The following is a 13,373-nucleotide window of genomic DNA, read 5'->3' on the forward strand; positions in this document are numbered from 1 at the left end:
ACTTCCACCGCCAGGAGGGACTGGTTATGGTTTTCCTTGATGTTGATTAAGGAATACTAGAAGTCCCCTTCCTAACATTGCCAAGGGAGTACCTGGAGGTTGCCACCTAATGACATCATTCCTTCCTAACTCCTTAATGTAGTCAAATGTTCATTTCTCTCACGGGAAATTCTGCTCAGTACAGAAGTATACCTGAGACAAATGCTTTGTAGTTCATAAAAAAGAAATCTGTATGCAGAACCAGGGTATTTCCATGTTAACACCTATGACCACTAGTCATCATAACCAAAATAAAGCCTGGAACTACTCAGATAAAGTCAGGATGAAGTCATGTCACTAGCACAGAAAAATGGATAAATAGTATAATTACTATTGATGTCATAATGCAGAATAATGAAGCAAATACAAAGCATGATAAATTCAAGCAACTTTTTAATGCCTAATCATCCTTTAGTCCAACTTTGATTTCACAATCCTGTGTAAATCTTGTAAAAAATAATAAAGAACTATAAATTAAAATGTTCCAATTTCTGTCTGTGACACTTGTCAAAAACAGATAGTTTTCCCTTGGCTGTTTTCTTCTCTCACATTTAATCAAACACTGATCTGGAAGCCTAGTGTTCCTTTATGCTTTTGTCAAATAAACATTTTGATCCAATCAATCATATCCTTTCTAGCTTCTTCAATGTAAGGTTTATCATCAGGTTTCATATCTTCTGGCTTCAACTGTGCAAACCCATGGACTTGTCCAGGATAAACTTTAATTTTATATGCAACTTTACAGTACTGTTTCAACTTCTCCTCCAATAAGGTAATCTGTAAAAGAAAGCATGTTTCCGTTAGTTGTGGTGTGTTTTTTTTTTTTAAGTTTACCAAACTTGCCATTTCTTATATCACTATATCTTTGTCTTTTCTCAACGGTCACACTTGAAGTAGGTTCTGTTGCTCAACAAATGAGAAAACCTATCTTTGGAATATAAGACTGAAACAAATATTTAAAAGTATGGGTGAGTCTAAGAACCTCAACAGCTACTGCAAAGATGGTTTGGTAAATCTCACTGCTGTAGAGGAACAGCTGCATTTCTGTTGTGGGTGTTAGGTTTGTAACCTAATTTTAAGCTCTCATCTTGAGCGAACACATTCCCTAAACCCAGTGACTCTCAGTCCAAAGTATTTTGATAGGCTTAGTATCAGAGTACAAAAACAGAGGGTTTTTTTCAATTTTACTATATAATAAAAAGACAATCCTTCACAACCTTTTGATGATAAGGATACACGAGCTTACACACAGAGTACTAATCATGTGATTATGTATCTGTGTAGATGTGTAGGCACATTTTTGTGCTCATTTCCATTATAAAGTTGGCAAATAAGAGAATGAAAGCTTATTTTGGACCTGCAAGCTTAATTCTATCCATTGTGCAGATCAGTGACAGTACTGCAATTTATTTCATGTTCACATATTTTTTTCCACTGAGCCCTTTAATGCTCAATGTAGAAAACATTGTATTTGAGGATTTCTTTTTTGAAATGCAGGAATTTTTCTTACACAATCTGCACAAGTAGCACAGAGAGAAAGTTTCCAGAGAAAAAGGTATGGTTTCGATGTGTAACACATGATGGAAAAAATGTATTTATGAAAACTTGCTCCTGGGAAAAAAACACTTTCACCATAAAAAGGGGACAAGGCGTGAAGGATTTGTTTTCTTGTGTAGAGCAGACATATAGCTGAGGTACCTACTGAATAACACATTTAGAAGTAAATATTGATTGGCTTCTGCATTCCCAGAGGACGCTGCCAGTTGCCCAGTTAGACCCTACTCTTACACAACAAACTATGCTAGACGTGGCATGTTATCCCTGTTACTGAAGAATTTATGCACAGAAGAGGGCACCAGTTTCCTACCCATATATTTATCCAACTTTTCAGGTATGCTTACAACAGGGGCTATATCAGAATATAGATAGCACACAGGAGTCAAAACAGAGTCCGCAAGTTGTCACCATCTTCCTTAAAATTCACACCCACTCTTCTGACACAGTTCATTTTGTCTTCTTGTACCCAAATCAATCAGTCATTGATCCAAATCATCAGAAAGTTAAGTTACTAAGCCGATTTTTTTTTTTTCCATTCAAAGTCCAGCTTCAGTGACTTAACTACTGTTTCTCTCATCCATAGCAGTAGTATCCAAGTTTTTGAGGTGTTAGGCTCAAACCAGTTGGATCTCCCTGACAGTTTCACATTGTGCTTGTCCAACCACTCAGAGGGCGATGACTGGTTTTTACTGTCTTTCTCACCTCAAAACAGAAGCTTTCAGTAGCCTAAGCAAGATACGGGGGAAGTTGAAATGTAAGCAAAACAACCTAGACTGTCTGATTTTTCCTATCTGAAAATGATTTCTAACAAGTTAGGATTTCTGTGTGGAATAAAAGAACTGTATGAAAAAGAAAAGCATTTCCAGTACAACAGCTTACCTGATCATATGAAATAGTGTGGTCTTTCTCACCAAAAATGAAAAATGTGGGATTTAGTAAATCGTATCTTTCTTCAGAGTCCCTAATTATTCCTATAATGTTTTTGAGAAACAGCCTGTTAGTGAGGTTAACGTTCTCACATGATAAATGGCAAATTAAAAGACAAAGTTTCTATTTAGGTTTACTCATTATGTACATTTTTTTTAGATCAGGAGTTTCTATTTGGATGAAAAAAAACCATTTGGAAAACATATTTTCCTGCTCCTCAAGCATTAAAAAGAAGATCAGAAAATTACTGTGCAAAAGGAAGCATTTTTTTTCTGGTTTACAGCATTCTTAAATTTTTATACCATTATAGCATATTGCTGAAATAACCATAATGAAAATCTGCAACTCACCTTTGAGTTGAGTATTTGCAGAAACTGTTACAAAGCAATAACTAGACTTACAAACTATGCATAGTCATGGCAGCCCATGTAAGTTTTCATGTGTTCTACACTACCATAGAGGGACACCCCAGCGGTTAATTGAGGATTTTTCAGCATCAAGTGATGTACTGCCATTCCACCCCAGGAAAACCCAGCGATACCAATCTTCTTTGCACCGCATTGTTCCTTTAGATACTTCAAGACAACATCAGCTTCCCTAAGACATATAAACAAAAGTAAACTAAGGAATCTATTGCAGAATCAATACTTGACAATTTAAGAAGTAAATTAAAAGAGATACATCACTTTTTCTGCAACTACACCCCCAAGCATTTAGAAGACAGAATACTTAGAAAACACATTTCAACCCAGCACGGTGGCTTCTGTTCTTAAATGGGAGTTAACATCTCCGGTCCTAGTTTAGGGAAGTACAGATGTAGGTACTGAAATACTTACCTGAATTGTGACCTGCTCCTTTGTTTTCAAAAGAAGTAAATTTTTAATTGAATCACTTTGTCTAGGACAGGACAACTAAAGACAAGACATATCTGCAAGTAGAACAACATCTTGCATTATGGATTGTAGGAATAGATAAGCTCCACTGTGCTAATCTCTACAGAGTCCACCTATTTAGATCAAGATTTATCTTGAGCATGTCATTCCTGTTGCATGAGTTAATATTAAAATCTCCTACCAAGCCCACATGCAATAATAGTCTACTAAAGTGGCAATTACTCAAAATTAAACTGTCAGTAACTACAATATTTAAAAAACCCCACAGGTATTGCATGAGGTATAATGCAAAAAATATGCAAATTGTTTCAATATAGGCCAGAGCAGGTAATTTTTTTTTTTAATTGCTAACTTCTCAAGTCTCAATAGTCTTATCTTTTTTATTATCTACAGAGTTTTAAATGAATTTTAAATCAGACCACATATACTAATAAGTATATTTTCAAATATTATGCACATTAGTATGGTCATCACAGGTTTGGTTAGGCTGACAAAAAAGCAGTACGAGAGTGACAGGATCAGGAGACCATGTCCCAGGCCTGTGGCATGTGCGCTGTGAATGGATGAGCTCTCCCAAATTTGATTTATTTGGAAGGGTACTAAGTCATGGCTGTGTTGCACTCTTCATGCTCTTGAAAGAGCAACGCACCTGACCTTGAGGACAGCTACAAGCGAACCCTCAAAAGACAGCGCAGGAATGTCCTTGAGGTCTTAATTGTTTAGAACAGTGCCCACATATCTGCTCCCTCTTAGGAGCAGCATTTTTAAGAGGTGTTAGTCATTTATCTTTTAAAAAAAATTCAGCCACAGCTTCTGAAACTACATGGTCAAAAGCTTTGCTGAGAAATGTTGAAGTTAGGCTGTGACTGCTGGGACCCCTTGAAAGGGTTGGAAGAATCCTCATGGCATATGAGATGATAGCTGAGTGAAAGGGTGTCACTGCCTCACTATCACGTTCTGAAGTTTTAGGCTGTGGTGACAGATTCTGAAGAAGGAGTAATGCCTCTGATAATTCAAGGAAGCCTTGTTACCAATACTGCTAGGTTGAGTGGGCTCTCAGGGCCCACAGAGAGTGGGCCCTCTGTTTCACATGGAGAAAAGTAGTATCATTGATGGGATGTATCTTAGGTTTTGGGCAATCTCGCAAATTTTGAGCTAGTGCTGGTCAGGAGAACATCATTTGCACCTGTCATTATCTACAAGGCAGAAAACAAGATGGGCAAGTGACAGCTGGCAGATAACATGAGAACTTGTGGAAAAGTTTTCCTCCTTATCTTGAGGAACTGGAGAGAGAACCAGCACTTATATCGTAGCCTGTGAAACACTGGTGATCACCGGGCCAGTGCGGCCAGCATGACACAGTAGGAAAAGGGCCCAGGAAAAGGAGATGCAGACAGAAAGCAGGGTGATGCATACAGCAGATTATCCTTTCCAAACCCCGGACAAGACAGTGCCCAGAACCACAGAAGAACCTCAAAGAATAAACAGTTGTGTGCGTGCTGCCAGCTTGCCCTACTATGAGGTGCCACTTTTTAAATTTCATTCAGTTTTCCCTCATTTGCTGGATGGTCTTTGAAATTCAATTACAAATATGCATCTTACTTGTCTACTTTCATAGGGTCATGACGTTTCATCCAGTCAGCAAAGTCAGCCCAGTGATCAGTAGTTTTCCAGGGGTCTGTCCCCTTGAAGAAGTCTGGGCAGATGGTTCTGTGTGAGACATGGAATCAAGTCAACTTTCACTCCAGGTGGGGAGAATCTGTGGATGTCTAAATGTCTCTAATTTGTCTTTTCTACTCCAGAATACACATCTACACAGTTCCTATCTGAATCATATTTTACTCATTCCATTCTGGTAATCAGCAGAGCTAAAAGTATGGAAATTTCCATTTTTCTATGGAAAAAAAAAAAAAAACAAACCCCACAGATAAACTCATTATTTCTTTGGACCTACTTAATACAAAGGTAAAGGGATTAAGCAACCCACCTGATCCTATATAAACACATATAGATCTCTTTGCTAGTAAAAGCTAAAACAGCTGTTCAAAAGGTTTGGTTCTGAGCAGCTTATATAACTTAGACACCAACGTTTATCTTTTAATCACCCATGCTGCCACATAAGCACAAACACCGGCACTTTGGGACTCTCCTTGCGGCTTTATGCTCGGGTAGCCATTTATGATGGGTGAATTACAGCAGCTTTGGTGGTTTCATGGGAACGTTTTGTCCCTTTGCATTTGTATTCGCTCAGACAGAAATGGAACAATTGCCTACGTGTATGGAGAAACACCATATGCCGTGTTTAGCTTGGGGCCTAGTGATCTGTCGTTACATTTAAGAGGAAGACAGGAAAGACAATTGCTTACATGTATCCATGACCTGCGATCAAATCGACTATGTATCTAATGTCTGGGAACAGCCATCCGAAAATATCATGAATCACAATCACAGCTTTGTCTGTGAAGAAAGATGGTCTACAAACATATGCTTTGATGTGCTCAATTTGTACTTCGTGTCCAAGACACCCATAATGAGATCTTTCTCCACTATCATACAGGAAAGGATCAGCCATTTGGAAATCTAAAAAGAGAGAAGAAAAAAAAAAAAGAGAGAGCAAGAAAGTAAAAACAATTTGTTAACACAAATTATTGAAGGCAAATAAAAGGCGAATACAAAAAGTAGTTCAACAACTTCTGTAAATAACACTGGCATCCTTGTCTGAAAGGCCAAAGTATTAAAAAGCAGAGGCAATGTTCCAGGGCAGAATGGCTCTTAGTCCATTACGTGCTATTAAGCTGAGAATGAAGAGAAATACCAGAAGCAAAGTTATAAAATTACAAACAACCTGCACACATGGGTCCTGACTCTCATGTCACATCTGTTTTGCTCCAATGCCACCCTGTTGTCAGCACTGGCATGAAGCAGTACGACATCAGTTGTCCCTCTCTCCCCAGGCATCACATGTATTTTCATGGGAAATCCCATGTTGATTTCTCTGAATTATGGGATGGGTAAGGACCACAGCACTCGACTGCTTTAGGAAAGTACAGTGTTCGGTGCTTCCCTCCGTGCTGGCGCCTGGCTAGCTAATCTGTGCTTTCCATAGCAGCATCACAGCTGTTCTGGGAGCCAATCTATCCAGCACAGTTGGTGAAGGACTGCAGTATGGATTTGTAAATTAGATTCCAATGCCTTGGGCCCATATGCCTTTGAAAGGGATTGCATGAAGACAAGCAGACGTGCAAGTCTCATACAAAATATGTGAGAGTATTTGGTTTTGTCTCTTCTCCAAGAACAGCAATTACAGACCATGAGCCAGTAGCTGTGCTAGGGAGATTAAAGTCAAAAGTTGTTCTGACCCTCTGTGTCAGGAGCTTGGAATGGACTCTGTGCAAAAAGTAGAATATGATCCTGTAATTAAAAGTAGCGTTATAATGCATCTATACAAAGAAGACAATTAAGTCCGCAGTGACAGTGTTAACACTGGTATTTCCTAGCCACGTACTGACTTTGAAAGTGTCCTTGGGGATGTAGTACACACACGCGCATATACGTGATGACTGTCTCCACTCCATCATTTCCACGTCAGCCCATTATTTCTGTTTGTGTTGTAGCATGTACTTCCAAAAACTACCTCGTCTTCAGGGAAGTGCAGCAAATTCTGGTAAGAATGTATACCTTCCTCATCTCTCCATTAACCACAGCAGCAGAAAGCTAGGTTTCACTGAGTAATGGGAAATTTTGCCCAGGCAATACATTTGGGACCAGGGTGCAAGCAGACTGAAGAACAGAGGGTCGATGCCGCAGAGACTCACCGCTTGCTTATGGCTTACACAACACTTCCCAGCTTGCATGATTAACACAGGCTCAATAACAGCATCCAAACTTTACATGCATTTAGGCTGCCTTATGGACCCAAGATAATCAGCCTTCCCAATGTATAGTGCTGAGGCACGGTTCTTCCTCATCCTCTCCCAACCCTGGGGCTGCTGTCACCAGATCTGGCAGGGCAGGCACTGAGTTGGAGCAAATCTGCTTGATTACAACCTTAACCCCTGGCTGACAGAGCGTGGTGTAGTGATACAGGAACTGGGAGAACGTGGCTTTACTGCTAAAGTCAAGCTGCTTTAGAAATAGCCATGAGGTGGATGATCTCACATTGTGAGTAATCCCCTAGGCTGATAGAGAGCTGATTACATTTGTTAATTGTTGTCCCATCTTTCTCAATATCAGAATGTCAGGGTTGGTGCTAGGAAGCATAAAGTAACCTGATCTTCAGGACTAAAACCTCCATTGTTTCGGCATATGAAAGTGGAAGTTGTGACATGCAGGGGACAGTATCTCCTGGTTTAAGCCCACCATCATAGGTCTGAAAATGCTGGAGGGATGTCTACTGATGCAAAAGTGCTTCCTACCTCTGGTTTTTAACCTAAGATGAATGAGCTTGTTGAAGTGCCTGGAGGATTCACAGGCACTCCCAAAGATAGCTAACACCGCTGGCTTCTGAGATGGCAGCCACAATCTTACTCCACTCAAGTCTTCCGTTCATAAGGGCACAACCTATGGTGTCCCCTTCAAGGAAATAGTGTTGAGGAGGCATTAAGCTTTGCAATAGTTGTGAAACAGCCTGCTGCCTATCTGTTGGTTGCTTCCCAGAAATCATTTCTTTGGCCTCTCTTGCTTGATGCCTAGCCAGCTGGCTCTCCTCCAGGCACCAGGCTGCGGAGAACGTTAGTAAATATTCAGCCACACCTGAACTGCTTAGAAGTATATGATGGGATCCTGTTCAGTCAGAAGCTTTATTTGTTCCCGCCCGCTTTGTCCCACGCAGCAACATGGTGTGGCGAAGCAACAAGTCAGGATATTTCCTACCTATCCTGTCTCACCTCATTCCCTCTTCCCACCAATTTCAGCCATTACTCTTCTCCTTTTCCTGCTTTCCCTGTGGCACGGTTCCAAGCAGGCAGCATCTTGCCTTTACACCCCGCTCCTCATCACTGAGCTCCAGCACAGAGGAGACGCAAGGCTTGGTAGGAAGCTAGGAACAGGGGAAAAACTGACTGCTCCTAACACAGGAAAAAGACTATATCCATGAGTCTGCTGTCATCCTGCTTGTTAAGAGAAGGCCTTCTTACAGCTTCTCCTTCTCACCAGCGGTCCTGCTCTTCCTTGGGTGTCTCGGTACCATTCCACTTTTGTGCAAGTAGCATAAAAACTGAGGAGAGTTAGTTACTGCTATGACAAGGCTAGGGTGGGCTCCCTTGGATGGTAGCACAGACCTGAACTACTACATTTTTAGGGCGTGACAAATCACATGGTAAAATCCTGCTGAGTCTTAGTTTTCAACAGGAAAAAATAAATCCCGACCTGGAAGGTCAGGCTAAAAATAATTTTAAAACAATCAGGTGAAACAGGGGCAAAGATAGTCCTGAGGATAATCCTCGCTTCCCAGAAAGTGAGTATGAGCACGTGATCTCAACGTGCTGTGCTGTCTGGCAGGACCTTGGACTAGTGATGCCAAGATGTGACATCCCTGCCGTTTTCCTTGGTCCACTGATAACATTTTAAACTCCAGCCAAAATTTATATCAATGGTAAGTGCTTCAATGGACCAAACAACAAAAAGAATGGGAAATCATTATGATAAAGGCAGAAGAAATTATTAAGGCCCTTTAATGTGACCTTGCTAGTAATGAACATAAAATGGTTACTAGTGTCCTCAGAACTATTGCTGTGCCACAGCTTGCAGGAAGGACGCAGAATGAAATCCAGTCTTTCCCAAAGCTGGCAGCCTTTATCTTTGCCTTATCTGCTCCCTAATACTTGTCTTTGCGCATTTTTTTCCTGAAACCAAAATAAAAGTCTCCCTTTAAAGGAATGGGTTTTGCCGAATATTTCGTGCCCTTTCAAAGAGCTGTCTCTAACTGCTTAGCAATTGCAGATTTCTCCCTTCCAGCACTGTTAAAAGCAGTTAGCCTACCTCTGCTGCCAACTCAGTTTTTGTGGACTAGTTTGCCATCACATACCTGGAGTACAGGATCTTGCTTTAGCCCAGCTCGCTGCTTCTGCTCAGTGGGACGTCAGCTAAATTTCTCTAAACACAAAAAGAAGAAAACCAGTTCTGCTGACAGTTTTGCTCCTGCTGCTGCCCATCCAGTTTCCAGGTGCTCTTAAACTGTTCTGCAGACTTTGGGATTGGGAGGTGAGGAGGAGAGGCTTAGCACAGGAGTCATCCCGACTGAAAGGGGTGGGGACAGATCATGCAGAGAGGCAGGGTGCAGCCAGCTCCACATCAATCGCTTTTTACTCCACCTTTCATTTATGTATTACTTAAGGAGTTTAGAAAGCAAGATGCACACAAATGCTATACTGCACACATTTGTTTTCATCACTCTGAAGATGTGTGGTTCCTAACAGAATAGTACAGAGAAAACGAAACAAGACTGCCGAGTCTTATTATCAGCACACTTCAGTTTTCTGGGAAAATTTCTCTTCCAGACCTGTCCACTACAAAGGAAATGGTGTGTGTGATGCAGCCATTTAAGACACTGCAGAATCTTTAGACCTCGGATTTTATAGCTGAGACATTCAGCATCAGTGGTCCATTTGCTGATGCATTGTTAAATGCAGAGATGCATTTTGTTATAGTACGTTCATGCACTTTTATTGTCCATAATAAATGTCTTCAATGGAATTTGTGCCCAATTACAATGAATCTGTCCTGGCAAATTTGCAGCATTAAAAAATTATGGAAGTCTCCCTAGCACACAGATTAAACATATTACAGCCACACCCACAAGTATTCCCAACAAGTCCAAAAGTGTTCCAGGTTATTTCTGATTAGACTTGCTTTCAACAAGCTAAAAACACTTGAGTCTGAGCTGGTTGTTATTGATGGTGGCTCACTGAAATTTTCCATTCCTATTTCCATAATGGCCTTGTATGCAAGGAACATTAGCTCAGCCCTCAGGCTGATGTCTACTATAGCTTTAATTTTCTCTGTGTGTGCATATGGTTTGTGTGTGTGCGTGTGTTGGGGGGAGGAGGAATGAGAGATACAAAGGAGCTCAAAGAAAATTACAATGTCATTTCAAGTTAAAGATCAATAAAGAAAATTTGAGCCTATGTGTAAATGAAAATGAGTCCCACAGGTCTGCTGTAGATCCTCAGTAGTACTCCGTGAGGTAGCGACCACTGTGTAATCTGAGGACTAGGTCAAACATGTGATGGCTGGATTTAGTTCACCAAACTTCCGACATTTACAAAGAGGATGTCTACATGTCAGGAAGGTGTCTACACTCCCACAGCTGTCATCAAGATTTAGGCTATGATTCACATTCTATGGGTGTTTTCTTTACAATGAAATGGATAGTCCCCTAGACGCCACCAACTGTGCTGATCACAGAGTTTCATGGCAGCCTACCCACCTAGGGCAGGTGGAGATTGCTGTGCTGAGGGCAGCATCACTCAGGCGAGATGAGTTCCACCTCTGTGTGCTGTGAGAGCTACACGCAACCCAAAATTAAGGTTTGTCATGACCAGACAGAGGGTGTTTGTCCTGTCATACCTGTCAGTAGCCTTGCACATTAAGAATGTATAAGAAACCATTAGAAAGATTGCTGGTGTTGCAAGGGAAGGAGTGGGGAGGCTTCACTGAAAAGATCCGGTTTAGACTTTGGTATTAATGGCATCTTGCGTGAGCTTGTCTAACCCCACCTAGGTGGGCATGCTGCACTCAGAGCCACAAGAATGAAGTACTGTCTTCCTACCTTGCCCCTACCGCCCCAAGCTGTGGTCCCCTGTGGAAGAAATTGGGCCAGCAGAAGCAGTCATCTGATCCCACAAGCACCCCATGACTGTGAATCCTGTCTTCGCACCCAGCATCTCTAACTGGGGGTGGTTCGGGTGAAAGGGGAGCAAAGGACTCGCTGTGCTGTAATGCAAGCCTTTGCATGCACACTGTGATTATGTCTGACCTGCAAACCCCAAATCATGTAGATCTCCCATACGTGAGGAGACCATAAGATATAATCATCTCTGTAATGGACTCAGGATTATGGACTTCATTGCACCCATGCATTTCCTACAATCTCACGTAACTTAGACATTTTTTTAAGCCTACTGTGAACATCTCTATTTTTAGGGTTTTCAAAATCAAAAATTTCTCCCTCACCTGAAACATACTGCTGGTTTCCTTTGGTTTGGGTTATTTTGGTTTGGGTTGTTTTGGTTTGGTTTTTTTTTTCCCCTGAAGGTTTGCATCAACACTCCTCCAATTGCTCCTCCTGGTTTTATAGAAATGGGCACGGAATAAAACCCCAGCGTAAATCCTCATGGCTGTTGGCTGCATTTTTAACTGCATGTTAACATAAGACACAAGATCCTAGGGCATGCAAGCCTGCTGTCCCAAGGCAAAAGAGAAAGGTGCTCCCTCCCAGACAGCTACCGATAGAGAAAAGCTCAGAAGGGCAAGTCCTTTGCTGGCATCTAGCGCAGAAGCGAACGAGTCCAATGGAGAGACCAATGGACAGGCTGGAACATGCCCCATTTACTGTCACCCGGTACAGTGTTTGGAGTGCTGGTGGTAGCAACAAACCTGTCAGAAAGCTGAAATCATTACAAATGTTGTATTTACATTGTGAAAAACCTGTTCAAAGCGCCCATGATGAGGGATGCTCTGCTTGCAGCCTAGAAGCTGCGGACGAGGCAAGAGGGACAGCAAGGCTCCCCTCTCCTGTCGCACGGCTTCTGCTGGCAGTAGCAGAGTTGCTAAGGGGTACTGCTGCAGAGGGTACCTGGTGAGGAACCAGTGGAGAGGCTCTCGGGAAGGGTTAGTTAAGGGGCATGGTGGGAGGGGGCCGGAACAGCTCAGCTCTGTGGGGCCAGCCGCAATGCCAGTGCAGGCAAGCACTGACCTGAGAGCAAGAGGCACCCTTTGGGACTTGGGTGGATACAGGAGAGGTCCATAGCTAGTCCCTCTCACACAACCTCACTGAAAAGAGAGGGCCTAATTAGTAGGCTTGTAATTTGGAGCTGGGTTTGGGGGTTTTGTTTCTATATGTTATTCTGATTCCTTTCCCTCCATCCAGTAAAAGCTGCATACCTAAACTTACCTACTGAGTCACCACTTGGGAGGGAAGAAATATAGTTTAACAAATCTGACTTAATTTTCTAGGTTTCTGGCTTTGGTTTCTAGTCAGTGTTTGAATAAAGACCCTTGGAAATCAGGCCAGCTCTTGTTACTGCAAATCAAGGCTTGGAGTAAGGCTTGTACATACAGATACTTCACTGTCATCGGTGAAAACTAGTTTCACACTTAGGATTTTGTTCTTTACCATTTACCTAGTGTTATGCTTTGGAGCCCACGGCTGTGTTGCCTGGAACATTAAGAAAAAATCTCCAGGATTTCTCTGATTTGGTTGGTAGCAAGCCATATCCCCGCTCTTTCCCATGCTTTCCCTTGTGCCTATGAAGAAAGCCTCCAAAGTCTCTCCTCTGTGGGACTGACCTTATCCACTTCATCCAGTGCGGTGCTGGCAGGCATGGCCACATTCCCTGCACAGAGCAGAGCACCCACCGTCCGTCACAGGGCACCAGGACCCAGGGTGATGGCTGCTTCTTTGCTATTAACCTTCACATCTCTCACCATGCTCCCACTCCCCTGCACTTTTACTCGCTGATAAAAAATAATAGTCTCAGTCTTTCACCATTTTCCCGCTTTGGCCATCTCCCCCTCGCCTGCACTCCCTTTCCCGGCTTTCCACTCCACTCCATTTCTGTAAATTAGCTGAAGCCACCGGTGTCAACTGGTTTCTGGTTGTCCCTTTCCATGTCCATCTGAGTGGCCTGTTTTTAATTTTGGGTAGGCTAGGGTCAGGTCTCAGAGCATATAACTCCTTTCATCCCTGAAATCAAATATGTGGCTCTGACCACAGGGACAGAAGGATGACCAGGAAAA

At 42.2% G+C, this 13,373-nt stretch overlaps 1 protein-coding gene across 1 annotated transcript; it reads right to left on the reverse strand.

Annotated features, from left to right (window-relative positions):
* Positions 1–636: 636 nt before the first annotated feature.
* On the reverse strand, positions 637–5,988 carry LOC104511434 (carboxymethylenebutenolidase homolog). Its single transcript, XM_010154051.1, has 5 exons — positions 5,783–5,988; positions 5,019–5,126; positions 2,978–3,120; positions 2,476–2,567; positions 637–816 (listed from the first exon to the last, which is right to left on the reverse strand). Exons 1-5 carry the CDS (start codon positions 5,986–5,988, stop codon positions 637–639), a joined length of 729 nt encoding a protein of 242 aa, XP_010152353.1.
* Between the last annotated feature and the right edge of the window lie 7,385 nt (positions 5,989–13,373).

The sequence above is a fragment of the Eurypyga helias genome, unplaced genomic scaffold (genome assembly GCF_000690775.1).
Source record: "Eurypyga helias isolate BGI_N326 unplaced genomic scaffold, ASM69077v1 scaffold21836, whole genome shotgun sequence".
NCBI lineage: Eukaryota > Metazoa > Chordata > Aves > Eurypygiformes > Eurypygidae > Eurypyga > Eurypyga helias.